The sequence below is a fragment of the Mesoplodon mirus genome, assembly GCF_964341445.2.
Source record: "Mesoplodon mirus genome assembly, chromosome: 11".
Taxonomy (NCBI): domain Eukaryota; kingdom Metazoa; phylum Chordata; class Mammalia; order Artiodactyla; family Ziphiidae; genus Mesoplodon; species Mesoplodon mirus.
This window is the reverse complement of record NC_138987.1, coordinates 38,866,372-38,890,631: the sequence shown is the minus strand read 5'-3', so window position 1 is coordinate 38,890,631 and position 24,260 is coordinate 38,866,372. Positions and strand designations below refer to the sequence as shown.

The following is a 24,260-nucleotide window of genomic DNA, read 5'->3' as shown; positions in this document are numbered from 1 at the left end:
TTGTGCCATGACCATTGCTTTCCTTCTCCTTTGGGTCTCATTAGAATTTGTGGAAATGCCGGGATTAGAATCCAGAAACCCTGGCAGCCAGATCTGGGCTCCGGCTGCTCCCCTATGGCTGGCTGGGCACGCATGGGAGAACTTGGGGGTGAAGAGGAGGCCTGGTGGGAGAGGCCTCAGGAAGAGAGCCAGGTCCTGGCTACCTGGGAGCGTGACAGCGCCCTCCCAACCCCCCCCTGCTTGTGCCCCGGCCTGTCCTCCATCCTCAGGCCTCAGGACCGACCGGCCCTGCTTGATGCCTTGGACGGTGCCAGCACTGCAGGGCCTCTGCTTTGACGTCACCGTGGCAGCCGCAGCTCATGCTCTCCACTGAAGGATGGGCCAACCTGAAACTCAGTGCAGGCGTCATAAGGGTAGGGCCCGCCTTCCTCCTCTCCTTGGGTTCCTTCCAGACCTGGCCCAGCGCCCGACCCCTCATGCGTGCTCGGTAAGGTTTGCAGATGCCTGGCTGTCTTCCAGGGAGCCCCCTCAGCCCGCCGAGAACCTCAGCTGCCAGCTGTGGAGACTCCGGTTCAGGTCCCAGATGTCACCCACCCGACCTTCGCAGAGCTTCACACTTTACAGAGCCCTTCTCACACAGTTGCTCCTGCCACCCTCCCTGCAGACCTGTGAGGTTGACAGTGTTTCCCCATTTCAGTTAATGAAACTGAGACCGTTGTCATCAGAGGCTTATCCACAGTCGCACAGCTAATCAGAGGCAGAGACAACCTCTGGCCCCAATTCTCTGCTTGTTCTCTCTGTTTGTTCTCTTAGGCACCTAATCGTTGAACAAAGGTTTGGGTATCTCTGCTGGGCAGGCCCTGAGCTGAGAACACAGAAATGGTGGACACACAGGCCTTGAGCCAGAGAAAGCAGCCGTTTGGAAGGGCAGTCTCCCATTAGCACAGGGGGAGGCTTCACAGAGGGGAGGGCAGAGAGCAAGCTAGGGGCCCAGTGGACCGCAGGAGGAGGATGGTGCAAGCCTCAGGCTCCAGCAGGCCTGGGGCACAAGGATCGCCCAAGGACTCCCAGCATTTGGGAAGGGAAGCCAGCTTCTGTGCTGAGGTTGGGGTGGGTCTGGCTCGAAGGAAGCGGCTGGCAGTAAAGGTGGGCGGTGTATCTGCCTGGATGGGCAGGATCAGCAGAGGTCCAGAAGGCCCCTTTTTCAGCCCCTCAGGAGCCTAGGCCACAAAGGGCGGGGCTTTGCAGGGCTTTGGGGGGGGGGCTTTGGGGGATGGAGCATGGTGTCCAAGCAGGAGAGTGCAGCGGTGTGGGCACAGTCCGCCTGCCTCTTCTGGGCTTGTCATTTTGCCTGGAGACAGGTGGGGTCCTCCCCATACACCCGCCCCCACCCCCAGCCAGCATGAGGCGCTCCCTCTCTCTCTCTCTCTCTCTCTCTCTCTCTCTCTCTCTCTCTCTCTCTCTCTCTCTCTCTCGTCCCTGTGCCACGTTTGCTTCGCCACCTGGTGCCATTTAACGAGAAATGGCGTCACGTTCTCCAGCCGAGGATCTGGGAGCCGGGAGCGCTTGGTGTGGGGCCCTGGAACCCAGAGGCCGCCTCTGCCTCACAGCAGAGCTGACCAACCCCTAAACGGCTGCCGGCCACCCTCAGGCCCACTGCCCCCAGCCGGGGAGTAGGGGCCAGCAACATTGTCCAGGAGACAGCTTGACCGAGGGAAGTGACAGAAGACCAGCCTTTATGCCCCCGTGGTGCCCAGAATTGGCGCTTGGTGCTGTGGAGGGAGACGGGAGAGGCTGCACTTGGCTTCTTACTGATCTCCCCATCTCAGGCAGGTCACTTATCCTCGATGTGCCTCAGTTTCCTCATCTGTAGAATGGGGTCAGGCTAATTGATGCCTTTTTCCAGCCGGTTGTGAGGACTGAGAATCAGAAGCTGTTATTTTAAACATGAAACTCCAAGCAAATGGAAGACTTCTGGGGCTGGCCATGGTCACAGGGTGGTCATGTTTGAGGCAGTTATTGAGGGTTGGCATGGACCCCTGGGCAGCAGGTCCGAGTGGGTGGGCAGCCCAAGGCTCCCGGAAGGGATGCTCTTCTGTTGGGCCTGGGAGCTGCCCGGTCCAGGCTCTCTGAGAGCACAGAGGAGGGAGTGGGGCGTTTGGGCCCCCGCCGTGTGGATGAGGCATCCAGGCTGTCAGAGGGGCTGGGCTTGTTCAGGGTCACAGGTTCTTTTGTGTCCTCAGGCCACCTGGTTGTGGGCAGCCCTGGAGCCCAGGCCCAAGGAGCTCACATTCTCCGTAGGAGGCGGCCCAGACCCAAGCATCCAGGCCCGGTTCTGCCCAGGAGACAAGGCCTCCCTGCAGGGAGGGGGCTCCGCAGCATGGCACCTGTGTCTCCACCCCTCAGCGAGCAGAGGCAGGGGCAGCCTGGCCACAGAGGGGAAGTGATGCAGTGGGAAAGGACCTGGCCTTTGAGTCCCATTGACTTGGGGTCTGCGGCCAACCTGCAGTGTGACCTGGGGCGGCTTACTTCCCATCCCTGAGCCCCACGGCCTGCTGAGGTTCTCGTGAGCTCAGAGAAACTGAAGTGCCTGACACCGCAGCTGCCGCATGCACACCCTCCAGGCCCTCCACAGACGGTGGCCCCGAGGGTTGGGTGGTTGGGTGCAGGGAGGCGGTGGGCAAGGTGAGCGCAGGAGGTTCTTGAGGTCAAGGCCCCCCTCACACCTGGTGCCAGGCCAGCACAAAGGGGCCCTTTCCAGAAGGTGCCTGCTGACTTAAACACTGCCGCCCCCCCACCCCAGCCTGCCATCCGTCAGTCTCCCCTGGGGCCGAGCAGAGAATCATTATGAAAGGACTTCTCACAGACACTTGGAGAGGCTGAGGGAGACAGTGTGGTGGGCTCTGCACGTCCCAAATCTGTGAGTCCTGCTTGAGTGTGACCCTATGGACGGGGGGTCCCTGAGGACCAGCTCTGGGAGGGAGAGGGGGTGGGCAATGCCCAGGGCCCCTGACCTGGGCAGGAGGCAGCCTTCCCTGGGGGGTTCTGGGAGCTAGCATTTGCTAGAGGCTTGGTCTGACTGCATAACAGCCCTGCCAGGCCAGGCTCAGAGGGGTTGCCCAGAACTTGGTCCTCTTCTGTGCCGGACCTGACCCCACCCCCCAGTGTCATCAACCCCCAGATGTTGTATCATGGGAGCAGCGGTGGGAGGGCTCAGGGGCCGAGAGGCTGCCTGGTTCATCCCTTTTCCTTCTGGGCTTGCTCTGTTCTTTGCAAAGTAAGAATCACAATTCCACCTTCCCCCACAGGATTGAGGCAAGGGATTCAGGTGACACGCAGGGCACAGGGCCAAGCAGGTGGTGAGTGTGCACGCTGCCACCTTCCTGGTTGCTGTGCTGGTCCCTGGGCCTTGCCTGCTCCTCCCCAGACACCTTCTGGGTTCACTCGCACCTCTGTCCCCCTGTTCCGAGGTCTCACCGGGCCTTTCCCAAGTCTCTGGCCCTCTCTGCCACCCTTCGGTCCTGAAGTTTTCTCCCCAGCACTTCTCACCTCCTCACCCACTATGTGCTTTTACTGTTGGCGTTTTGTCTCTGTGGTTCCCTGCTGTCCCCCCCAGAACCTAGAACAGTGCCGGACTCATAGCAGGTCTCAGTAAATACCTGGTGTCTGCACGCGGAGTCGGCCTGTGCGTCACACAGGGGCCAAATGCCCCCAGGAGGCCCTGAACCAGTGGCCTTGTCCCTCCTGTGTGGTGCCCTGAATGGCGCCTGCGGAGGGATGACCGCTGGGGAGTTCCCTGTTCCTCTCCCCACCCCGCCCTAGCCTCACTGCCTCTGTCCACCTTACACACCTGCAGGCCTGGCCCCAGGAGGTGGGGACTCTCATCCCTGTGGCCGTGAAGCTAAAGGGCCGGGTCTCCTTTCTGACCTCCCATGGAGGGCCCGCGTACCCCAGCCTAGGGCCAGGCTGAGAGAACAGCCGGGGCTGCTCTGGCCAGGAACCCCTGGATGGCACGTGTCTGTGTGTGATTGTGTGCAGGGAGACTGGGGGCTTGAGGCAGAGAAGGGCCTGGAAGAGCCTGGGCAAGGATTTCCTAACTGCTTCATGGACAGGCATGACCTGCCCTTGTATAACTTGGGTTCAGGGGGAGAGGGGCCCCGGGGTCTCTCTGGCCTCACCAGGATCTGTACTGATCTCCCTGCCTCTCCCACCCTCTCCTCCTCACCCAGAGGCCCAACATCGCCTCCTTCCCCCTCCCCGGTGAGGGGCACTTCCTGGCAGTGTGCTGTATGTCAGAGCTAATGCACGAGAAAGGCAAAGGGAATCACTACTCTGGGGGCTTCAGCCGCTGTGACAAAATAAGACGGAGCGAGAGGGACTTCCCTGACGGTCCAGTGGTTAGGGCTCTGCGGTCTCACCGCCAAGGGCCCGGGTCCATCCAAGAAAAAAACAAAAGATGGAGCAAGAGAGCCAGCGCAGCACTCAGGACGGGCCCAGGGTTGGGAAAGGCCAGCAGAACAACCCATACCACATGGCCCCTCTGTGAAACACAAAACCTGTTTTTCTCTTTGCACGTACATGAGAATTTAAAGGCATAAAAATAAGACTGGGATGAAAGACTCCAAAGTGAAAAAAGACTCCCTCTTGGGGGCAGCAGGGAAATGCCCCTTCTTACTCATAGACTTCTGTATTGTTTGAGGGTTTTTTCATGAGACTGTGTTCAGATATTACTCACAAAATGACAAATAAAACTAATTTTTAAGTACAGAATACATGCATCCTGGGTCTCAGAGCACTTTCACATCCAGATCTGGGGGGCTGGGTCTCTCTGTCCATGGGGACTGCCCCCACCATGACACTGAGCTTGTCCAACAGGCAGAGTTTCCTCACTTCCCCAGTCCTGTCCTTGAGGCACGAAAGGCACAGGCCACACTTCGTAGTCGGCTGGACACAGACCCCATCCAGGCCACCTCGAACGTGCTGGGTCATCCCTTTGCCTCTCAGAGGCCCTATTTCCCCATCTGAAAAACTTACATGATGATAACACCTGTGTCAGAACCATGGGGAGGGAATTGGGGGGGGGCATTTTAGGGATACAGATCAAGGGAGACTCCCTTTTCCCTGACAGACTCAAATTAATCGTCTTTTTAAAAAAACTCATCAAAGAATGAAAATTTGAGAACACTGATAGATTCAATTCGAAGGGTTTTTCAGCAACCAAGTCCCTCATTTTCTGCTTTAACATGCATTGAGGTGATGATACCAAATTATTTAAAGTAAAAACTATCGAAAGAACAAGGGAACTTTGCTTGAACCACATTGATTTTAGAAACCTTAACTCTTCTCTCTTGCTCACATCTCATAGTTAAAAAGTGACGTAGAAGACGAATTTTGAAAATTAATTGACTTAAGAGCTATGTGAGAAAAAAAAACAAGAATACGTTGAGGAATAACTTTTTACCACGTTGGTCTGATGGTGAAATTTCTCTTCTTAACAACTCCTAAGTCGTCCAGAGATTCGAGGCCTCCCGCTTCCCTGTTTAGGAGGCGCGAGTGAAAAGGTTTGTCCGGAGCCGGGTGCCCGCACGCTCCATCGACACGTGTCCTGCGCAGGGTCCACGACCAGCAGTGTCCCAACTCTCCCCCAGAGTCAGAGCAGCCACGGTGATATGAGACAGAGGCCGGGGCAGCCCCTGCAGTGATGGCTCAAGTAAACGACCCCAGACCTGGCTCCACCCTCACCCAGGGATAGGTTCCCCCTCCAGGCTCCCGAGACCCAGCCCCCTCCACTGGGTTAAAAGAGATGCCTGATGCAAGTAAGGGCCCTGCAGTCCTTAGGGTAACATGTCATAACAGCATCCGTAGCGATGGCGATGGGGCAGGGATTGGGGCGCAGTCTTCCAGCCTCGCTGCCGCCCCTCTGCCCCATAGGAGGGCCTTCCCTGCCCTGACTCCTCTCCAGCTCTGGGTTCCCCACCCCCTCACCACACACCCACTCTCACACCCACACCCACCGCCCCAGACCCACTTCTCCTTTGCAGTTGCCCCACCGCCTACACCTTCCTGCCACGGAGTTGCTGGCCCGTGGGTAGGGGACGGAGAGGCAGTGGGCCAGGGCTCCCCAAGGCCGGCCAACTCAGGGTTCTGTGTGAGTCCTAGGGTCCCCGGAGCCAGAAACCTGGGGGCCAGCCTTGCTCCCCTCACTCCATGGCATCCCTCTTTCCTCCTAAACAGCTCTGGCTCGTTCCCTGGCCCTAGGCTATGGTGCCAGCCTCCATGGTGCCAGCTCTGCCCACTTTGTCCAGTCTCCGACTCCACAGCAGCCGGGGAGAGGGTCCCTTCTAAGGCAAAGCTCAGAGAATCTCTCCCCCACTCAAACACCTCCTGGGGCCCCTCACTGCCCCAGGCCTGTGGCTTGAGGCCTGGCCCTGCCCATCTGCAGCCTCCCCCTGAGGCAGTGGCCATGCCTGTTCCCAGGGCAAGCTTCCCCTTGCCCCTCTCTGTGCTTCTGGCCTTGCCCATCCCCTCTCTCTGCCTGGAAGGTTTCCCTCCCCCTTGAACGGCTAAAGATCTCCTCCTGCCCCTCAGCCCCCTCCCTGCCCCCGGGACCGTTACTCTTTCCTCTGTGCACCTCCAGGGGTGCACCTTCCTGTGCACCTTCCTCTGTGCTTAGGGGTCTGGTATGGCCCACCCTGAGGCTCTAAGTCCGTGCTCCATGCTGAGGCTCTCTGCCAGCCCCTGCCCCCAGGGAGGGGGCAGCATATGTCCAGGAAGGTCGAGGGGGCTTGTGTGTCTGTCTGAGACTCAGTGTGAGAGACACAGGTGAGAGACAGGTGGGTCTGCCCTAAACACCAGGGAGTAGAGACAGACAGGAGGGGCCTCGGTGAGACACAGAGGCGAGCAAGCCTGGACACACAGCCCTGAGAAAAAGGAGTGGGGTGGGTGAGCTGCCTCCTGCCTACTGGGCGTTGGTCTGTTCGTCTGTCTGTTCATCTGTTGATCTGAGTGTCGCTCCTGCTTAGGATCTGGAGACCGAGCTGTCCCTGGACCTACCCCGTCTGTGCCCTCTACTCCAGCCAGTGTTTCCTCGCTAACCATAGTCAGGCAAATCTGACTATGACACGCCTTGCTGAAAGCCCTTCATGGCTCCCCAGGGCCTTTCCAGCCAGAGTCCCAGCTTCTCTCAGTCAAGGGCCTCTGGTCCCAGTACTCCCTGGCCTTCATATTTAGGCCTTTGCTCACACTGGGCGCTCCCCTAGACCTCATTCCACCTAGCAAACACCTTCTCATCATCTCCTGCACAAAGCTTTCCTGTCCCTTCCGTGGAGATCATCTTCATTGATGCCGCTGCCGTGAGGCATTGTCTCCCCCATCACCACCTCCAGTGTGGGAGTCGTCTGGGGCCTGGTACAGTGTGGCCACTCAGGATGTGTTTGATGAACCGAGCAGCTCTGCCTGAGAAGAACAGGAGGGCTCCCCGGAGGAGGCAGGTGGGGGGGAGATGCCTGGTGAGCATGGTCTAGGACTCTGGGTTGGCCTTGGGGAGCAGGACAGAGGAGGCCACCCAGAGGTCTGTGTCCCGATTAAGGGATCCATCCTCTGCTCCCCAAGGGCAGGCCCTGGTTTGAGCCCCAGCCTCATCTCAGTGCCCAGCAGAGGGCCCGCCCAGCGGTTGTCTGGGGGTGATGGTTGAATGGAGAAACCACAGATAGAAGGCCTGGGGTGCCGGGGCCCTGGCTAAGAGTGGCCCCACCTGGTCCCACCCCAGCAGGCAGGAGGGCGGGGTGGGTGGCGGCCCCGCCCGGTTTCCTCCCCACGGGGCAGCAGAGGCCAGACTCAGTCCCAGCGGGGTAGGCAGACAGGCATGGGCTTTGGCAGCATGAAGCGAGGGGCGAGGGACCTGAAGGGCAGAGACAGGCCAGCCACCCCGCGGTGCCTGCAGACCCAGTGCTTCGACCCGCTGGTTCGCGAATGTGTGGCCTGCAGTCTCCTCCGGACGACAGAGCCTAGACCGGGTAAGAGTTGAGCCGCGCTGATTGACTGGCACGCACGGCGGCCCTGAAAGGGGAGGGAGGGTTCTGCCAGGAGGCCCCCGCCCTACCAGAGTCGCAGGCATGACCCCCACCTGTCCCAGGACGTAGGGGGGCATCGCGTTAACGGGCGAGGAGCGGGGCCTGTGGGCTGGGGCCTGGATGGGGACCAGCCATCGCCGCGTGGCCCTCACGGCCCCCTCTCTCCCCCTCCCCCTGCCCTGCCCCATCCGGCTGTCCCTCCCCTCCGCGGCCCAGCCTCGCCTCCCTCCAACCCTCCCCCTCCACGCTCGTCTCTCCCCTCTGCCCCGTGCTCTGCCTGCCCGTCCCCTCCAGCAGGCGGCCCGAGCAGCCTGGCGCCCGGGACGGCGCTGCAGCCGCAGGAGTCGGTGGGCCCGGGGGCCACCGCCGAGGCCGAGGCCGCGCTGCCGCTCCCGGCGCTGCTCTTCGGTGCCCCCGCGCTGCTGGGCCTGGCGCTGGCCCTGGTCCTGCTGGGCCTGGTGAGCTGGAGGCGCCGACGGCGGCGGCCCGGTGCGGCGGCTGCCCCAGAGGCTCTGGAGGCCCCGGACGGAGACCAGGATGGTAAGTTCCGCGTCTAGGGGAACCGAGAGGGCTGGGGGCCGTCGGAGGGGAGACATGACCCTTGAGGGGCAGGGGCAGGGGCAGGGTAAAGGCGTGGGGGAGGTCTGAAGCGGAGGCAGGGCTCTAGGGGGTGATGCTGACAGAGGGGGCAAAGAGTGCGTTCTGAGGGTCTCAGGCTGAGCAGGGAGAAATAGTCCTGTCCCAGACCCCGGTCCAGGCGAGGGACACAGCTCTGGCGTCCCAGACTCGTGTGAGGAAGAGACACAAGGCTGGGGAGCCCGGTCCAGGGAGGGGGTCTGTCCTGCCCTCTTTCTGGACAGCCAGACTGGTTCCCATCCCTCCTCTCCCTCTCCCATTTTGCCAGCGCTCTCAGCACTTCCTGTCCTGAGGGCTGATCATGTGCCACCCTCCCCAATCCCGACAGTGGGGCTTCATCAACTGACTTCTCTCTCATAAGTCAGAGGGCTGTTCCTCCAGGGAGGCTTCCGGAACAGGGATGGGGGAAGGCTGTGACCCAATCCTGACCCTGCATTCCCCTCCCACCTCCCCAGAGCCCCTGGACAGTGACAACATCCTCTCCCTGGGAACCCTGGATGCCACAGCTCCCACCTGGCTTCCGCCCAGTGAAGACCCAGCTACCACCCCACCTGCCCACAGCGTCCCTGTGCCAGCCACAGAGCTAGGTTCCACTGAGCTGGTGACCACTAAGACGGCTGGCCCCGAGCAACCGTAGCGACGGAGGGGGCAGGAGGTGGTCCCTGCCCTTCCTGTGGGCCATCAGCCAGGAGCTTGGAGATTGAATTCGGTTCTTCACCCCAGCTCTCACCCGTCCCTTTTCTGGGAGCCATGCTGCTCCCCGGCTAACCCTGCAGAACCACAGGCACCGCAGACCACAGGGTTCAGATTGCATGGCATCGTATGGCATGTTAGCATTTGGCTTAAAATCATACCATCTATGGCAGCCCTCAAAGGTCGTGGCTGAGCTCTGTGCTTTCGAGTGGTTGGTGTACTCTGTAGGAGGGTTTTTTTAAGCATGGGGAAGCCACCATAAACCAGAATGAATCTAGGAAAGTGATCAAGTGGGTGGATACTTAATTTGTAGCTGGGTGTTGTATTTTTTTAATACTTGCTCTCAGAGCTGTCCCGCTTTTAAACTGATACAAATGGAAGCAATGGGTAACCAACTGACCTGTTTTCTTTGGGATTTAGTACAAGATGATTTTAAGAAATAGCCTGAATTGTGCTGATTCTTCGGTATCTGTGTCCTAGGGTCACCCCTGAGCTTGGCCCAATCTGCTAGGACCTATGATGCCATTTTCACCCTGGTGGCAGCTTCCAGAGCCCCAGGCTGTAGCCCTCCCTTTCCTTGGGAGGAAGCCCTCTCTTCTCTTGGGAGGAAGTCTACAGCCTCTGGAGCTGGACTGCAGATTCACACTGAAGGCACACTGACAGGCATCTCCATCAGAGACCACCTGGAATCCCAGCTGTCTCCAGGGCACACTGGGCTGTACACAGGGCAGGGCCCAGGACCTGCAAGAGACTCCTTTGTTAGGAGGCCAGGGCAGGCCTCTGGCCTTGAACCAGCTGGACCTGATGTCCCTTGAGTGTCCTTCTCTTTGTGGCCTGTCCTCCCCAAGTGCTTGGGTCACTTGGCCACTCTGTGCCAGCCCCCTGTGGTTACCCACCATCCCAGTGGAACTGTTCCTCTGACAGTGGTGCCCCTTGCTCTGGGGCCTGGAGCTGAGACCATCTCTTCCAGTTCTGGACCATCCTGTGCACTCAGTCAGCCGCTGACTCTCCTGCCGACCCTCCTACACAGGGACACAGGGTTAGAACCTCCTGACCTGGACTCCACCCTGGACAGTGTCCTTGGAATTTGTCACAGCTTAGCACCCTGGGAAGGGGCAATGGACTGGGAATCAGCAGATGGGATTCTGAGTACCATTTTGTCCCACTTGTAGGTTCTTGACCATGTTCTTTTTTTTTTGTTTTTTCTTTGCCATGCTGCGCAGCTTATGAGATCTTAGTTCCCTAACCAGGGATTGAGCCCAGGCCCTCGGCAGTGAGAGCTAGGAGTCCAAACCACTGGACCGCCAGGGAATTCCCATCTTGACCATGTTCTGTTCCATGCATCAGTTGCCTTCTGCCCATCAGAGCTGCCCAGCAGACACCTGTCTTTCCTGCCCACCCCTTTCCCAGCTCAGAAGATAGTCAGCGGCCAGCAGTATTTGGAGCCCCAGAACCTGGACTACCACATCTAAGTCTCTTCCTCTTCCTCCCAAACCCGTCTCAGATGCCCCCTCCCTGCCCCCAGGCCACCAGGTGGCTGAGGTGAGGTCAGTGTGCGGGCATAGGCAGGAGGGTGGGGAGCAGGCCCAGAATGGGCCCAGCTTTCCACTTCCCTCCATCTCCGGGTTGGGGGAGTCTGAGCTGTTCTCGGCCATCCGTCTCACCCCACCTTTTCTACCAGAGCCAGGGGGTGGACCCTGGAGGCGAAACAAGTGTGTGAACACCCCTGGGGTCCAGACACGCAAACCTCTGGCACCAACGTGTCCCCAATGAACCCCTAGTCCAGTCTCAGTTTCCTTTTCTGAAAAATGGTGGTGGGGCGTTGGAGGCAAAGTTGTCCTCGTGGCCTGTGGCCCTCCGAGTAGGACTGGGAAGGCAACGTGGAGGGTCCTCACTCCCCCACCCCCATTTTACAGGTAAGGAAACTGAGTCTCTTTCCCAGAAGGAGAGTCATTGCTTTAAAAAGGCCTTGACCTTTTTTAAGACCCCTGTTGGTCAAATTGCTTTCCTGAAAATCTGGACCAGTTCACATCCATGAGCAGGAATGATATGGCGCATTTTGCAGATAGGGAAGAAGAGGCCCAGAGAGGTGAAGGGATCTGGCCCAAGATACAATAAGCAGCGGTGGAGCTGGGCTACACCCGGGTGCTTACCTGTCCAGAAATTCCCTGGCCCATGTGCTCTCCTGGGGAGCAGCAGACTCCAGGCGTTGACTCCAGGCTTTACTCCTTGTTTCTATCACTACTCAAAGATTTCCCTCCCCAACTGGTCTCTTTCTGCAGTAAGAGGGATCCACGATAGACTGGGAGAGCTGCTTGTTGGGATGGGAACTGAGGGAAGTAGCTCGCCTCCCACTAGCCTGTTTCTGGACAGTTTTTTCCTGATGGAGGGTCAGGTGTCCCCGAGGTCCCCAGGGCCCCACGGGGCAGGGGGGCGGGGTTGGCTGAAGTCTCAGTTCCTCCTGGGGCTTCCTGCAGGCACTTCTCACTTCCTGCCCTGGCAGCCCTAGCTCCCGGCTCAGGCTGGGGGTGGGGAGGCCCAGCTGGTGAGGCCAGGGAGGAAGGACATGACCCCTAACCTCCCTCTGTCTCAGGAAGGATGGCCCCACATGGCCCTTGCCTTTAGAAGCTGTGGCATCTCTTTGGGCCTATCTCCCATATTCAAAACGGAGCCTGGGGACCAACCAGTTGTCCAAGATTAAAGAGGTCATGTGGAAAGTATGGTCTCCACCTCAGAAGTGCCTCTACTTTCTTCCCTGGAATGCAGACACCTTTCTGCCCAGGGCCCCCAACCCTTAGAAATTCCCTCTGGGAAGTGAGTTTCCCAGAGCTGGCCTGAGGCTCTGGTCTCAGGAGTTACCACTCCCATCGCTCATCTATTTACTGCACCGTTGATCACACCAGATCCCAGCACGCCTGCTTTGTGCCAGGACCATTCTGGTCAGTGTCCGGAGGTCAGCCTCAGACCCTGCCATTAGGTCCTATTCCAGTGGGAGAGACAGAGCTGGACACAATGACAGGACAGGGTGATCCCCGCCAGAGCCAGGGAATGCCCCAAGCGGGGGAGTGACTAATTTTTTTTTATATATATAAATTTATTTATTTATTTATTTATTTATTTATTTATTTATTTATTTATTTATTTTTGGCTGCATTGGGTCTTCGTTGCTGCACGCAGGCTTTCTCTAGTTGCGGCGAGCGGGGGCTACTCCTCCTTGCAGTGCGCGGGCTTCTCATTGCGGTGGCTTCTCGTTGTGGAGCACGGGCTCTAGGTGCATGGGCTTCAGTAGTTGTGGCACATGGGCTCAGTAGTTGTGGCTCACGGGCTCTAGAGCGCAGGCTCAGTAGTTGTGGTGCAGGGGCTTAGTTGCTCTGCGGCATGTGGGATGTTCCCGGACCAGGGCTCGTACCCGTGTCCCCTGCAGGGAGATTCTTAACTACTGCACCACTGGAGAAGTCCCAGGGAGGGGGGGTGACTAATTTAGCATTTAGAGTGCTTTGGAGAGTAGGAGGTATGCCCTGAGTTCTGTGGAGTTTTCCTGCTGGAACAGAGCAGAGAAAAGGCATTCTTAGCCCAAGGAACTGTGTGCAAAGGTGCAGAGAAGAGGGGGCAGGAGGAGGGGCTGAAGACTTGGGCACTGTGGCCCCTGAGTGCCAGGTGAGGCTGTCAGAACCTTCCCTGTGATTCTGCCCCATGGCACACAGGGGCGCCCACCTCAGGGTACCCAGTGCTCCTCCAGCCCCATCATTTGGTCTCACCCTGTCTGTCACCTCTGAGAGGCCGCCAGACCCCTCTGGCCCTTCTCTGGGCACAAGGTGGGAGCTCACTCCACGTGGCTCTATTGTTGGTGGCCCAGGCCAAATCCTCCCTCACCCAGAACAGAAGTCTGACCTCTCTCCAATCGGAGCCAGCTCCCCAGCTGCCTGATCCTGACCTGGGGGTGGGGAAGGGGGGGTTGGGGGGTAGGAACCACTGCCCAGGGTCACATGGAGAGTCGAGGAGAAGCCAGGAGGACACCCATGCCTGTGTTCCAGCCCATGCTCTTTCGGGGACTCTGCAGGGGTCCCGGGGCCCAGCGGGCCTCTGAGCATCTCCTCACTCCCCTGAGCTGCAGAGACTCTGAGGACCAGCCCCGGGCATCCTGCATGGATCTAGGATGGTGCCAGCGACTCCAGGGCAGGTGAAAGTCTATCTCGGCGGCTCCTGCGGTCAGCGAGACCGGTGGCACTTTGACCGCCAGCCTTCAGGCACCGGAAGGCAGGCCTGTGGGATGGGGAGGGTGGGGCCAGGGCTATAGGCGCGGCGAGGGCGGGGTCAAGAGAGGTGGGGCTGAGGAACCCTGAGCCTCCAGGTAGCAGGAAAGGGGCGGGGTCAGGAGCATGTGGAAGGGGAGGGTTCAAGGCCCACCCGCAGGGAAAAAGGGAGGCCACAAATGAGCGGAGACATCGAGACCAACTATAGCCTCTCTAAACTCTGGACCACCGCGCTCACGCGGGGTCCCCATCCTCAAGCGAGGCCCGAGGACCGCGGCCCGAGCCAGGAGGGGTCCAAATGCAGGGCACGGCCCCGACTCTGGGGAGAGGTGGCCTCCCCCACTCCGTCCCCCGCCCTCCGGCTCCGGGCTCGGAGCTGACCTCGGAGGTGTGTCCTAGGAATGGGCAGGCTAGTGGGTCAGGGAGCACCTGTCCCGGGTGGAGGCGCTGTATGGCCTCTGCCGAGCACGGTCCTCTCTGGGTCTGTTGCCGCGCTATGGTCTTGGTGGGCAGCTCCGGATATGCACCTTCATTGGGTGATGCGGAATTAAGAAGGGAAGCTGAGCTCCAGTTCCCAGCACCACCACCCCGAACCCCCGCTCCCTCGCGACCTCAGGAGCCCGGGGGTCCCCTCCCTCCCACAGGCAGCTGGAGCCTGAGTCATGAGCTGCCTCTCATGGAGACAAAGGAGCCTCGGGCCCTCCCCTCCAGAACCCCCTCCCGGTACTGGCTTCGCATCTGCACTAGCAGGGAGTACATAGTCCCCTAGAATCTCTGCTTCTTGCGTAACCCTCCACCATGGACAAAATAGAAGCAGGATGGGCTTGGGAATGAGGCCTTTGAGGCTTGTGGATGGCACCAACAGTGGCAATCACAATCTTCTCAGCACCGCTGTGGCGGGGGCTCCCGGCTGCATGTTCCTGGATGTTTTTCGTCCAGAGACCCATTGGCTTCTCCCTGCAGCCCTGCCAAAGAGGAGCTAGCAGCCCACCTTGCAGATGAGAAAACTGAGGCCTAGAAAGGTCGACTGGTCTTACTAGAGCAGGAATTCTAACCCACATTAGTCTGGTTACAAAATGAAGAATAAATAGGAGCTCTCAGTGTGAGGGGCTGGAAAGGCCTTCCAGGAAGAAACAACCTGTTGGAAGGCCTGGGGGCTTATGGGGGAGTTGTCGTGCCAGGCGTTAGTCAGGCACTGGGTGTGCTGCCAGTGGGTAGGAACACTTGCCTGGCCTCTGGGCTGGGGTCCTCCAGCTGCTCTCTCTGTTTGTACTAAACTGGCCAGAAGGTAGGTTTGGGGCTCACAGTGCAGGTTCCAGGCCATACCCCAGCCCTTCCAGGCTGTGTGCCAGTCACAGCAAGTCATTTCTTCTCCCTGGGTCTTGGGTTTCTCTCTAGGAGGGCTGGGCAGACTGGTGACCTACCACCTAAAATCAGGACACTGAGGCCCAGGACAGGTTTTCCTTAATGTCCACAACCTCTCCTCTCAGGACCCTGAGCCCTACCCAGCCAGAGCTGGACACCAGGCGAGAACTCAACAGTGAGGGAAGAACACGTATTCAAAGGCATATCCACACTGACATACACATGTACACACGTGTCCACATGCGGGGAAGGCTTTCATAGCCGTGCCAGCACCAGACATGCACACTCTCACTCACATTCGTGAGCACACTCAGACACCCGCACACTCCAGCTGCCAGCTTTCGGAGCTGGGGGCGGGGCGGGTTCCCTTCATGAACAGAGACACGGCTCCTCTGCCCGCCACATGGGGCTCGCTGCAGATGCCAGGGGTTATTTTAAGCCTGGATCAATGGGTGATTTTTGGTGACACAGGCTTGGGGACGGCGGGCAGTGGAGATGAGGGGCTGGTGCTCTGGTGCCTTGCTTTGGAGAGAGACCCCAGGGTCCAGGGAGGGCAGCCTGGGCAAAGGGATCCCCCCTTAGCTGGACTGCCCCCTCTCTAGATCCCCTTGCCCAGCACATGGGCAAGTCAGCTGAATGAATGACCAGACCCCAGGGCTCAGCCAGTTAGCTGTGGTCTGTCTTTGCATTTGCCCTCTCCTGCTTCCCCCACTGCAAGGCTATGTGTTCACATGGAGAGGGCATGGAGTGCCTGGCACAGACCTGGTAGATGTGGGCATCTGTTGTTCCTGGCTGACCACTGAACAAGACTGAGATGGGGAGGATGGATGTGGGGAGGAGTTGGAGGTTGGACATCAATCCCTTGGGGGCACAGTGGAGGGGGCAGCTAAAAGCCAGCTCCTTCATTGGATAAATGGAGATATACATAGATACATATCTATATCTCCTGACTGCAGTCAACTTGGGGTGGAAGCTGAGCAGAGCACCCAGTGATGCCAGGACAGTGGGGGCAAGAGAGGGGCCCAGGGAGGAAAGCACTGCAAGACTTGTTCTGGGCCCAGTAGGGTGATCCTACCTGGGAAGAAGCCACAGTCCCAGGGGGCAGCGACAAGCCTCTTTAAACCTAGTGCCCAGCAATAGGGTGGGAAAGCAGGGGAGAAGCAGTCACCTTCCAAGACCCAGTAACACAGAGGACTGCTTGGCAGCGTGTGACGGGGGCACTGATACAAACTGGACAGTTTATGCCATGGTTTCCATGTCTAGGAATACCAGCTAAGAAAGCAGAAAAGGATGCACCAGAAAATATAGTTATAATATATAAACAATAATAATCTGAAAGTTTGACAGCAAAAAGAAAACTAAAAACCAGTTACAAAACAGTATGTAAAGGATCAGTTGTCCCTGGTGATGGGATTAAGGCAATTTCATTTTATCCCTTTGCTCATCTATTTTCTTTTTTCTCTAAAATGGTAATAAAGTCTTTTAATGGGGTAGGGTCTTCTGGGCTGGGCATGTTCGTGGGGGGAGGGGGGAGGAGCAGGCTGTCTCTGGCCAGGGCACAAGGAATCACGCTGATGGGGGAGGGCATTACAGGGAGGTCACCCGCCTTCCCGTTTTAGCCCTGAAATTAGCCTGTCAGCCCCTCATCTCATCAGCAGAAAACTTGATCCTCCTTTAAATGTAAATCCTTCTCCCTCTTCCTCCCTCCACCTCCTCCATTTTTATAAGCTGATCCCAGTTGCTGAGTGAAGAGAGGATGCAAGGGGGAGCAGGAGGGACCCTAGGAGCCCAAATTCTTTATCTGAAACTAGAGACTAGAGTCACTTCACTTCATTCATTCAGCAAATATGGCAGAGGCCTGCGCTGTGTGGGAACACCGGGGAAGTGGCCCATGCAGCCCTTGCCCTCCTGATGCTCCCATCTAGACAGTGGGAGGCCCCGTATTGATTCATGCCCCCCAGAACGGGCAGTTTTTGATGTTAAAATGAGAAACAAACAAAGCACCCGGGCTCGGGTCATATTCTCCAATTAAAACCAACTTCAATAACACAACCGAGTAGTGCTCCGAGTAGGTTCCATACCTGCCCCTCACCCTCTTCCCCCGGGCTTGAGAAAGGACCTGAGCATCCTGTGGGGACCAGGGAAAAGGGTCTGCCCATGGCTCTGCCCCCAGGCGACGCCCTGCTGTCCTCATCCAAGGCAGGGGCTAAACCAATCTCCTCCCTTTCACACCTGGGGTGGCGCAGAGATCCCAGGAGGGCGCCGACCAGGCCAGGTCCATCGCCCATAGGCGTGGGGTCACCCCAGGACCCCAGTCCGGCGCCTGAGAAGTTCTTGGACCAGGGTGTGCGTCCCGGGGTTAAAGCTCCTCCCTAGGTGGCGCGGAGGGGACCCATACTTGGCCCTCTGCTGGGAGTTTCCTTCCCATTTAACATTCCCTGCCTCAAGTCACACCTCTGTCTCGATCGGAACTGATGGAGCGGACGGGAAGGAAGGCGGGTGGGCAGCAACGACTCTCTGGGGCTGCTGGGTCCCTTCAGTCCCCGCACCTGGGAACAGAAGCGCTCCCGCGGCGGGCGTAATGTCCGAAGTAACAGTTCCGCGAGCCTTGAGCTGAACCCTCTGGAGCGCCAGTTCCGGGGAATGTTTGGGGGAGGCCTTCGGGGAGGGTCCCTGGTGGGGCACCCAGGCTGTGCGGGCCCTGCCGCGCCCCCTCCCTCCCGTCGCCTCGGCCGCGCTCCTCCCCGGCTCTGCCTCCCTCCCGCCTGCCCCCCTTCCCCCCGCTCTCTCCCTCCCCCGCCCGCCCAAGGCCGCGCGGAGCCGGAGCCGCAGCCAGAGCGCGGGCAGCGCGGAGCGGGCGGCGGGAAGGCAGCCGTGCCCGGCGGCCCGCCGCCCCCGCTAGGCCCCAGATCCGCACACCCGCCGGGCCGGGGAGAGGCCGGGACCGAGCGCAGGCGAGGACCCGCCGCCCTGCCCGGGAGGAGTCCCAGGGCGCGGACTGGCTGGCTCGGGTCCGAGGTGAGGCTCGGCGCAGGACGCGCCCACCGGAGGCGCGGCGCCGCGAGCCCACCCGGGTCTGGGGTCCTCTCAGGAGGCTGACGACCGAGGAGGTGTCCGCCGGGAGCCAGCGCCAGGACGGCAGGGCGGGCTTGATCCCTGCGGGCGCGGGCGAGCGGGCCCGGAGCGCGGCGCGCCGCCATGCGCCGGGTGCTGTAGCCGAAGGCGCGGGCCCGATGGAGCGGGCCTGGGCGCGGGGGCTGCGCGGAGGCCGTGGCCCGCCGGCGCTCGGGCTCGCGCTCGGGCTGGCTCTGCTGCTGGCGCGGCCGCCGTCGGGCGGCGCGGGGTCCCCCGAGGAGCAGGAACCGGCGGCGCCTGGCACGGCGGCCCCGGCCGGGGGCGACCGCTGCCGCGGCTACTACGACGTGATGGGGCAGTGGGACCCGCCCTTCAACTGCAGCTCGGGCGCCTACAACTTCTGCTGCGGCACGTGCGGCTACCGCTTCTGCTGCCACGACGGGCCGCGGCGCCTTGACCAGAGCCGCTGCTCCAACTACGACACGCCGGCCTGGGTTCAGACTGGCCGGCCTCCCGCGCGTGCCCGCGACACCACGGTGCCCCGGGACCCGGGCCGCGAACGCAGCCACACGGTCGTCTACGCGGTGTGCGGCGTCGCCGCCCTGTTCGTGCTGGCCGGCATCGGGGCGCGCCTGGGCCTGGAGAGGGCGCACAGCCCGCGCGCGCGGCGCACCGTGACCAGGTGAGAGCGCGCCGGCCGGGGCCCGGGATCCCCTCCCAGCCTAGGGACAGGTGGCCTGCCAGGTGGGCGCCCCCTCGCGATCCTTCATCCTTCCCGCCCTTCTCCGAAACTCTGGTCCTCTCAGCAGCCCCCTCCTCCAGGTTTTCCCTCCCTGCTCTGTCTCCAGGTTTCTCTCTCCCCCCACCCCCCCTTCACGGAGGGAGACAGCTGATACCGCTTTGTCTCCCCTTGACCTTCCGGCGGGAGTTGGATGCTGGGCCGCCTTCCCCCGCAGCTCCCGCCTCCTCCGGAGTGGGCGGGGAAGGCAGGTCGCTCGACTGAGAGCACAGGATCCGCGCCTAGGGGAGGGGACCTGGGGCCCGAGCCCCACTAGGGCAGGGTGGAGGCGTGGGACCCCAGGGAAGGGACATTTTCTATAGCTCTCTTGGCTCTCCCCCCACTTTCCCTCCCTCCTCCCCTCCCACCCCGCATAGCTGTGACTCAGGCCTGACCTTATTTCCCCAGGGTTTTTAGAAGGCCTCCCCACTCACCCCACTCAGCGCCCCAGGCAGGGTCAGGGTATCCCCCTGTGTAGAAGCGGACCTGAAGTGTGTATGTGGCGGGGTACGATTCGTTTTTGGTGAGGCCTAGACAGGTGTTAGCTGAGTTCTGAGTTTCATGTGAAGTGGGGGCCACAGGACCCAGGTTCTCTTCCTCAGCTGGGATAGGGGCTCTGGGATTCTGTGTCCTGACCCTGGAAGCCTCACCCATGCCCCCCCTGCCCCCGAGACACTCACATGCCCCCAGCCAACCCCCTATCCTGGGCCCTGCACCCTCCTCACTTGCTCACCCAGGTCCCTGCTTCCTTGGATGTGTGGGCCGCTGACATGGTGTACGACAGGCTGCTATTTAGTAGTGACAGTGGAGAGAGGCCCCCATGCCTGGGTGGGCTAGGTGTGGATGCTTCCCCACTCCTAGACCTCAAGGGCAAGAGGGCTTCCTTGGCACTGCACGGCATCCCTTGTCCTCCAGACCACTTAGTCCACCAGCTCCAAGACAGCTGTAGGGCAGAGCTGGGCCTGGAACCGTGGCCTCAGCTACTGTGCTGCATCCGTGATGTGCAATGTGGTGGCTCTCAGCCTGGGTCCTGGATGCTTCAGAAGCAGGGCCTGGACTTCCTGAGCTTGGAGCCTCGTGCTGGGTGAGGGGGAGAGGACAGGGCCTGTTCTTGACCAGAGTGGGGCAGCAGGAACTGAGGGCCATGATGGTGTAGTGGGGGTGGCTGGGGCAGCCTAGTGACTTATTCACTGGAACCCACTTCATCCTCAGGGGACCGGGAAACAGGTCTAGTAATGCTTCAGGAAGAGCTGGACCACCCCTGATGTGCTGTGAGGCCCAGGCCAGTGCCTTCCTCTTTCTGGGCTTTAGGGTCCTGTGTGCCCTGACTCCTGCTTCTTATCTGGGGAGACCTGGAGCCTAACTTGAGTTCGTGTGTGGGTATGCTCTGAACCCCTGCCCTCCCCTCAAGTCGCACCCTTAATTCTGCCGTGTTGAGGTTGATGGTCAGGGAAGGCTTCTCAGAGGGTTTGGTGAGGAGTCAGAGTCTGTCTTGGGAGAAAGTTTTTGCAAAGGTTCAGAGGCATGAAAATTGCTCAGGTGTTTGGGAGGGCTGGTTGGTGACGGCTTGCTCAGAGATGAGACCACAGGTGTGGGCAGCTGAGGAGTGGGCAGGGCATGAAGGTCAACTCAGGCAGGCACTAGGAGACTCTCAGACCCTGCCACATTGCAGGCAAACTGCGCCCACCCCAGGTGTCCCACCTCCAGTGTGCTTCTTCATGAATCAGTCATCTGAGGCCCCGGCTCCAGGAGGGAGAGACCAAGCTAGGAGAAAATCATGGGTTCCGGGCTCTGAAGGCAGCTGGGCTGAAGGCTGGGTCTGGCTGTCTGTGGGGAAGGCTCAGTCGGATTCCGTCACAGCTGGGTGGGGGCTGGGTGTCCTGGTAGCCAGGGAGGCGGCTGCCCAAGGTCACACAGCCTTTGGTGCGGGGCTGCCGCTGCAGGCTCTCCTGGTTCCTCCTTCCCCTCATTCGTCTGTCCTCCGTGCTTGTGCTGGCAGCTCTGTCCCAGAACTCAGCAGAAGCCCCTGCTGCAGGAGGGGCGTTAGGTAGGCGGGTAGAAAGGCTTCCTGGTAGAGGAAGTGTTCTGGTGGGGTTTGAAGAATGAGTAGGAGTTTTCCCGGAGGAGATAGAGGAAAGTAATTGATGCCAGAGGGAGTGGCACAAACAAAGTCCAAGAGCCTGATACACTCACAGAGATTGTGTTGGGAGAGGAGGCTCAACATGGAGGGTCTTGGGGAGTGGACTCCAGAAAGGGGAGGAGGGGAGCCTTTGGAAAATAAGGTGGCCCTGGTGACCCCATTGGTTTCCTGACCTACTCTGAGAACTGGCCATGTGGAGGCTACAGGTCGTGCCTGGGAGGGGAAACTGGATGTATGAGGTCAATCACAGGAGAGAAGGGAGGCCAGAGGGGTTGAAAGAGCTGCCCAGGGCCACACAGTGAGAAGCGATGGCCGGGGCTGGCCTTTGATAGACCAGACCTGGCTGATGGGGAAGCAGGAGGCGTGGAGGGCTGCTTGTCACCACTCTTTCCCCACAGGACACTGACAGAACTTCTGAAGCAGCCTGGCCCCCAGGAGCCACTGCCTCCACCTCTGGACCCACCTCTGGGTAGCTGTGTCCAGGTGCAGATGGGCGATGGCCTCCCCCGGGGCTCCCTCCACAAGAGCACAGGTGTGTAGACTAGCGGGAGGGCGTTTGTTGATCTACAGAGCCGAGCCACCCTTGTCTGAGGAGGGCCTGGGAGCAGGGGAAGGGGTGTGCTGAGGCTGTGAGCTGTTTCCCAAGAAGTGAGCCGCCTGCCTCTGCAGGTGTGTGAGTGGGCAGTGGGCAAGCTAGTCAGCTCCTCTTGTTGGCCAGGGTCCCTCGACGGGTCCTGCAACGTCCAGCCTCAGGGACTCTGTGAGGAAGGTTCTAGATTCGGGGATCCCCAGCTCAGGCTCTGGGGTCTGCCTGGTTCTAGGCTCTGGCTCGGTGCCCTGGAGTCCGACTGGCCCAAGTCTGTGGCCTCCTGTGGGCCTCTTCCTTCAGGCTGGTGCCTCCCTCTTGGACTCCTGCTGGTGAGGCAGGCTTGACAGCACCTCCCCTCCCCCCAGCATGGGTTCCAATCCTCAAACATTCTCTTCATCTCTGGGAGAAGCAGGTCCTGGGCCTCAGTGCCAGGCTCAAATGGAACATGCTGGCAAGTCTTTGGTTAGATGAGCGCCCGCTCAGGGCTGGCTGATGTTACTCCCGTTATTCTGAGCCAGGCCCTGTCCCAGGCACTGGAGAGTCTGTCTTCAAGAGTCAGGCTCTGCTCTCAGCCTCGAAGGCCTAAGTTCCTAAGTCATCTCACAAGCTCTCATTGAATCGTAGCTGGGGGGTGGGCTGCGAAGAGGTGGTAGCCCAGGGGCAGGGTGACCTCCGGTCAGCGGGCCGAGTCTCATCTCCTCCCTCCCCCATCCAGACAAGAAATGCCCCATCAACGTGCCCCTGGCTTCAGCGACAGCGGGCCCCCCGCGCACCCCGCGGCTGCAGGGCGGCGGCAGCCTGACGAGGCAGCTGGACTACGCCAAGTACGCCACCCTCAAGGCAGCCGCGCTCAAGGCCGCAGGTGAGTGGCCAGGTTTGTGCCCAGAGCGCCGGGCCTACCGCACCCTGGGTGTCCAAGCTCCTAGACTGCAGGGCTCGGGGTCCCAGTTCGAGTTCTAAAGTTCCCAGCTTCCGCATCGCGCCTACGCCAATCGGCTGCCACGCCTCGGCTGTACCCCACCCCCGATCAGGCCGCCTGTCTGGGACCCCGTCGCCGAATCTGGAGTCCCGGGCCTAGGAAGCCCTAGTCGCCAGCGGCCTGTCCCCGCCCTACCCCTCCCCGGTGGGGCTGAGACCCAGGACCCTGCGGACTGTCCCAGCCTGGAGGCGCTGAGGCCCCGCCCCCGGGGCCTGACCACGCCCCGACCCACGCCCATCTGTCCCCGCAGAGGCCTCCCCGCGGGACTTCTACCAGCGTTTTCCCGCGACTGAAGCTGCCGCGCCGACCCTCCCGGCGCGAGCCCGGAGGCCCCCCGAGGACTTGCCTGCACTGCTCAACGCCTGCCCCTGGGCCCCGCCGGCCTACGCGCCCCCCGCCGGCCCCACCCCATCGGGCCACTACAAGGCCTGGACGGCCAGCCGCCCGGCCCAGCCCGCCCCCCGCGGCCACCTGGCGGCTCATACCTCCTCAGCGCCCCGGAGGCCCGGCGACGCACCCCGGCGCCAGTTCAGCGTGGAGAAGCTGCCCGAGGCCTTCAGCCCGCAGCCCCCTGGCCTTTATGGCCGCGCCAGCCGCGGACCTCGGCACCTGAGCACCAACAGCAAAGCCGAGGTCACCGTGTGAAGAAGGGGCCGCTGTTTCTGAGGCACCGCATCGCCAGGAGCCCTCTTCTGCCTGGGGGACTCGCCATGGGCTTGATCGGGGGGCCCAGGCTACCGGAAGGAGGGGTGCTGGCCATGAAGGCCAGCCCTTCTGCCTGCCCACTGGACTGGGAGCCTCGGAGCCTGCAGGGCTAAGAGGCCCACTTGGGTAAAGCCAGTGGTTCCGTCCTGGGGTCCTTAGGGCCCGGGTTCCTTGTGTAAATAAACCCTTTTCTGTGACTACCACCCCTGAGAATAAAGGAGCCCCAGCTTGGCTCTGCGAGGCGCTGATGGCGGAGGCACTGGTCATTGACGGGACAGACGGCAGTGCCAGCAGAGGGCACAGCATGTGCAATAGCAGAGGACTGCTCCTGGAAGCCGGTGGGCAAGGGTTCTGGGAGCCAGGGAGAAGCAGCTGGAGAGGGTGGTCAGGGCTGAATGCCAGGCTTAATGTCCACACCAGTAGGAGCCACGGAAGAGGACGCAGTTAGGCCCCAGCCATCTTGAGGCTGGGCACAGGGGAGAGGGCTGGTGGGCTCCTGAGGGTCCATGCCCCTTAATGGAGGTGAGCCCCCTCCAGCCGGTCACCTGCTCTACAGCTTGAGTTGGCTCATTCTCATTGACATTTTCTGGCCCTGGGCCGGCCCCTGGGCTGTTGGCCACTTGGCCAGCCTGGCCCAGGGCCACCCCCCTGATGGCTGTGGGCTGTGGGCCGAGTAGACAGCTGGTACTCAGGATGGGGGAGCCTAATCTTGGTGGCTGCTCTAGGGGAAAACGGGGATGGGGATGCTGGACCCAGAGCCTTGGCAGTGCCCCCACCAGCGTGCTCACCCCACTCATGCTTGGCACTGCCAGCTCTCCCCCTTCCTGCCAGGCAGGCTCAGCACCTGGCCATGGCCCAGGGCATTGCCAACAGCCTGCGTGCATCAGATTTGTCTGTGCCAGGCACTGGTGGGGAGATTGAGGGCTGGGTTATGTGTGTGACCCCATTGTGTGACCTCAACAAAGTTTCCCTCGT

The 24,260-nt window shown here is 60.5% G+C and overlaps 2 protein-coding genes across 2 annotated transcripts; both read left to right on the top strand.

The window, feature by feature from the left end:
- Positions 1–7,864: 7,864 nt before the first annotated feature.
- On the top strand, positions 7,865–9,345 carry TNFRSF13C (TNF receptor superfamily member 13C; the record flags this gene model as incomplete). Its single annotated transcript, XM_082635856.1, has 3 exons — positions 7,865–8,015; positions 8,289–8,612; positions 9,164–9,345. 3 exons carry the CDS (start codon positions 7,865–7,867, stop codon positions 9,343–9,345), a joined length of 657 nt encoding a protein of 218 aa, XP_082491982.1.
- An 8,907-nt stretch (positions 9,346–18,252) lies between these two features.
- On the top strand, positions 18,253–23,595 carry SHISA8 (shisa family member 8; the record flags this gene model as incomplete). Its single annotated transcript, XM_082634418.1, has 4 exons — positions 18,253–18,776; positions 21,411–21,544; positions 22,317–22,463; positions 22,831–23,595. 4 exons carry the CDS (start codon positions 18,253–18,255, stop codon positions 23,223–23,225), a joined length of 1,200 nt encoding a protein of 399 aa, XP_082490544.1. The 3' UTR covers positions 23,226–23,595.
- Between the last annotated feature and the right edge of the window lie 665 nt (positions 23,596–24,260).